Genomic DNA, 5124 nt, shown 5'->3' on the forward strand with positions numbered 1-5124 from the left:
TATATATATATATATATATATATATATATATATATATATATATATATATATATATATATATATATATATATATATAGTATGTGTGTGTGTGTATGTATATAAACTACTGTGGTAGCTTTCAATTTATAAAAGTAATTAACAACTTGAGGCTGTGACGCCTGTACTATATTGTGACATCAAGACAAATCCTCCCAGAAATCCACATTATCATTGCAAACAAAGTGTCAGTGTTGAAAATTTAACTGAACTGCTCATGTCCTTTAGTGATGTGCTTTGAAATGTAAAATATTCAGATTAACTCAGGTTTTACATTAATATAATGTCCCAAGGGTGGGCTTACGAATATAGACTATAATTTGACGTCTTGACATTCATGCCTAGTTAAAAAACATGGGGTTTGCGAGAAACATCCCCATTTCACCTCTGACTGTGTGGCATCAAAGCCAGCATGATCTTCCGGTGGGGCTGACGGCACGAACAAACCAGAGGACGAAAATCAGGACGACATTCCCACTGGGAATCTTCTGTCGACATAACACGCATCCCAATACAAACCAACAACCCATCTACTCTTTACATGAAGACAGCAGCTTAACTATGCCATCCCGCTCACCATCTGACCCTCCTATTACGTGCCGAGACCTGCAATTTCTTGGGAAATATCCCAAGGGCCTCCGCAGGAGATGTCATTACAGAAATTTGGCACCAGATGTCAGGGACCAGATGTGGTTGGAACATTGGGTCTGAAAACGTCCGAACTAAATGTCAGTAGGTACAAAATAACCCGTGATGAATCCGTCACCAGCTGGCTATACAAATAAGTCGCCGCGTTGAGTTCTGGTAATTGCTGCCAAATCCCACTTGGAGGTCTTTGCTTATTTGGTACAAGGAATGGCAATTAACCACAAATCACTGATCTGAAGAACATCTTACTATGTCTAGATCAGTGTTGGGTGTAACACATTACAAGTAACTAGTAAAGTAACACATTGCTTTTTAATGTACAAGAACATATCTGAGTTACTCAGAAGCTCAGAATATTACACAAATCTGCAATAATTAAAAGTTAACACAAAAATCCTTTGCATATTTAATCCCAAAAAAACAAGCAACCCCAATGCCAGACAAGAAAAAGTAACGCAAAAGTAACGCAACGGATTACTTCCCATAAAAAGTAACTAAGTAACACAATAAGTTACTTTTTTAGAGAGTAACGCAATATTTTAATGCATTACTTTTAATAGTAACTTTCCACAACACTGGTCTAGACGTCTCAGTATCACATATGAGCTGAAAGGCATGTGAAAGATGCCACATACGCTGAGATGAATTAGATGAATCTGTGCTCAGACTGCAGCATATCATGACAGAGGTTAACTGCATCAGAATACCAGCCATGTCTCCGCTGACCTGGAATACAAGAGAAATGCTTTTAATTGACTAAAAATAAGTGCAATAAATGTCAAATGACAGAAAAATAAACTTTGAGCACAGACGTGATATTTACTTTCACTGCAGAATAATTAACACTATTTATTCTGTACTCTATGTGATCTACCGCACACACTATGGAATAAACATTATAGTGATAAACTATGATTAATAATGGTGTATTTTACAAATACGATTTTAGAGAAGGAATCTCTCATATCTTGTCCCAAAAGCATAAGTACTTGAAATGAGCTTGGAGAAATATTGAGTCAAAAAGTATAACATTTCTTTAATATTCAGCACATATAATCTGCCATTGTATATTATTTGTATATCAGCATTGGTATCAGCTGAAACTTCAACATCAATTAAATTTAGCTTAACAAATATTACCATCTACTTTACAATTGTACATTACAGAAATACAATTCTTATTTGTGTTACAGTATACTGTAATCTGTATCCTATAGGGTACTGTTAATTTGGCCTTGTTTAATTATATTTATGCAAAATATATTGTGTTGATTTTTAATTTTTTTAATTTCTTAACAGCTAACAAATGAATACATTTAATCAAAAATAATTTATAAATTATTGCAAACACTATCATTCAGAGGTTTGGGGTGAGTTTTTTTTTTACTTTTATTCAGCAAGGATGCATTAAATTGTTCAAAAGTGACAGTAAAGACATTTATAATGTTACAAAAGATTTTCATTTCAAATAAATGCTGTTCTTTCAAACTTTCTATACATCAGACAATCCTGAAAAATAAAATGTATCATGGTTTCCACAAAATATGAAGCAGCACAACTGTTTTCAACTGATAATAATCAGAAATGTTTCTTGAGCATCAAATCAGCATGTTAGAATGATTTCTGAAGATCATGTGACACTGAAGACTGGAGTAATGATGCTGAAAATTCAGCTTTGATCACAGAAATAAATTACATTTTAAAATATATTAAAATTAGAAAACACTTATTTTAAACCGTAAAAATATTTCACAATATTACTGCTATATTTCATACCTCTAGTCTCGGCGGTGTTGTGTTGCGAGGCGTTTGTCTGTGTGTTTCCAGTCGGCTGTGTTCACTCTCCCCCGTGTACTCGACTCTGCTGGGTTTTGCTCACTGACTGTGAAGAGTCAAACTCTGCTGATTCCACCAAAACCCTTGATTTTCAAGACCCCAAGCTTCATGAAGCGTGTCGTTCGAGTAGCCCTCTTTAAACACAACACAAGCTCGTGTCAAGCATCTGTCAGGCCTCTGAAATCATGATTATCTGCTCATAGCAGATTTCAAACATGACATTTCACAACCTTATTGGAATAGTTCACCTAAAACAGACCATTTTGTCATCATTTACGAGCTATATTTTCATTTTTGCCCGGTAAATTCCTATAAATGACATGCGTTGATTTCTTGACATCATCTCATTTTCAGGGAAAGGTCCGTTTGTGAACTCTTAAACAACTCAATTCACTCAACTAATTATTTTAGCTGTATGTCTGCGCCAGATGAAGAACGACCTGATGCTTTTGGCATAACTCATCTGAATAGTCAGATCTTTGGCTGGACAATGATCCATAATTAAAGTAAGTCAAGTCATTAATCTAGATTAATAACAAAGCATGTTAAGGATTAACTGCACTTGATCTGATGTCTTTGTACAAGTAATCATCTAAAAGCCTGTAAAAAGAGTTTAAATAATTCATTTATAAGAGTTCATGTCATTTGTACCCTATAACAATATCATACATAGAAAACACAGTGACTAGATTGCATTTACATTTCATTGTCTGAGGAAGCTGCAACACTCACCGACACAATTCCAGGGTGTTGCTACGCAGTTGCTAGGGTGTTTTGAGTGGTTGCTAGGTGGCTTCTTTCGGTCCTTTTGTTGAAATCACTAGCGGTCACATTAGCGATGTTTCAACAAAATTTCACCGGGAAAAAAGTTCCAACATTGTCAATAGGGCAGCAATGTTTTATAAAGTATGGAAGCCTGTTTCCGCCACCGCACTGTAAAAAAAAATCTGTGACATTTACGGTAAAATACCGGCAGCTGTGGTTGCCAGAACTTCACCGTAAAAAATATGGTAGCAACATTTTAGGTTTTACAGACTTAACTTAAATTCACAATAAAATACCGTATTTCATGAACTGATGTAATGTTAATAAACCAGAATATTGAAGTACTAATATCTGTTTTGAATCATTGTAATGCACTGATAACCACCAAAATCTGGTGGTGATGAGAAAGTCACACGATGAACCAAAGCTCATCACAAACAGCTTTTCTACGAGCTGAGGAGGACAATACTTATATATAGAAGGTGCACAGTGTCATTCACATAAACACTAAACACCATCACGGTGACACACATGATTCTGAAATAATGCAGTAAACATTAATTTAACAACATTAGATGTAAGATTAAACCCTAATGTAAAGTGAAGTGACATGTGGCCAAGTATGGTGACCCATACTCGGAATTAGTGCTCTGCATTTACCCATCCAAAGAGCACACACACAGCAGTGAACACACACAAACCGTGAACACACACCCGGAGCAGTGGGCAGCCATTTATGCTGTGGTGCCCGGGGAGCAGTTGGGGGTTCGGTGCCTTGCTCAAGGGCACCTCAGTCGTGATATTGAAGGTGGGAGAGAGCGCTGTACATTCATTCCCCCCACCTACAATCCCTGCCGGTATGAGACTCGAACCCACAGCCTTTGGGTTATGAGTCCGACTCTCTAACCATTAGGCCACGACTTCCCTACTTCGTACACAACTGATAAGAAAAAAACTAAGAAAAAACATGTTATTTCAACAAAAAAAACATCAAATATGAAGTATCATGCAGGGAATTCTGGGAGTGTCAATTTACAGTATGTTACTGTAAATTATAAAATTAATTTTTCTTTTTCACTTCCAAAAAACTTATTTTTAACAGTATTTTACTGTAAAATGACATTAAATGTAATTACATTTATTCACCGAATATAGTATGGAAACTTACTGTTAATCAGTTAACAGGTTTTTACTGTAGCATTTTTACAGTCTTTTGCTGTTAAAATCACAATCATTTTTTACAGTGTAAATACAATTTTAAAAAAGTAATTGATTTTTTTTATCTCGCAATTCTTTTTGTCTCAGAATAGCAATTCCAAGAAGTAGAGTCGGTTGCGAGATTTAAACTCGCAATTCTGAGAAATAAAGTCAGACTTGCGAGAAATGAACTCAATTGCGAGAAAAAAGTCAGAATTAAGAAAAAGAGTCTCAAATTACCTTTTTTATTTTTTATTCAGTGGCTGAAACGGGCTTCCATAATATAGCGCAGCTCACACAGAAGTCACGTTCAAAAAATAAATAAATAAATAAAATCAAATAAAACAATTTGAAAATTAGCAAAATTTATGAGGGGAACTTTTTCGCCTTCATGCGAAACTGGATCGTCTCGATCGCGTGGATTCCTTTTGAAGGGACTCCGTTTTGGCTGCAAATTTCCCTGAGCAACAGTGTAAAATTTTTACTTATTATTTCACTATGTTACTTTGACCCTGTCAAAAGCACAGTCTTAAATAAATAAATGTAATAAATGAGAGAAATTTGATAGGAAATCTTTCGCCCTCACGTGAAACTCCCGATCGCGCAGATTCCTTTTGAAACGGATCGATTTCGAGTCATTTT

The 5124-nt window shown here is 35.4% G+C and overlaps 2 protein-coding genes across 2 annotated transcripts in view; both read right to left on the reverse strand.

Annotated features, from left to right (window-relative positions):
* The window catches only part of tpo (thyroid peroxidase), a 45267-nt gene extending 43869 nt beyond the window's left edge, over positions 1 to 1398 (reverse strand). The window contains exon 1 of the mRNA XM_016284075.1: positions 1320 to 1398. Coding sequence (XP_016139561.1) covers positions 1320 to 1398 — 79 coding nt within the window. The remainder of the gene's footprint in view (positions 1 to 1319) is intronic.
* A 1178-nt stretch (positions 1399 to 2576) lies between these two features.
* Positions 2577 to 5124, reverse strand: part of sntg2 (syntrophin, gamma 2) — a 60308-nt gene continuing 57760 nt past the window's right edge. The window contains exon 17 of the mRNA XM_016284076.1: positions 2577 to 2654. Coding sequence (XP_016139562.1) covers positions 2577 to 2654 — 78 coding nt within the window. The remainder of the gene's footprint in view (positions 2655 to 5124) is intronic.

Source organism: Sinocyclocheilus grahami, unplaced genomic scaffold (assembly GCF_001515645.1).
Source record: "Sinocyclocheilus grahami isolate Dianchi unplaced genomic scaffold, SAMN03320097.WGS_v1.1 scaffold179.1, whole genome shotgun sequence".
Taxonomy (NCBI): Eukaryota; Metazoa; Chordata; class Actinopteri; order Cypriniformes; family Cyprinidae; genus Sinocyclocheilus; species Sinocyclocheilus grahami.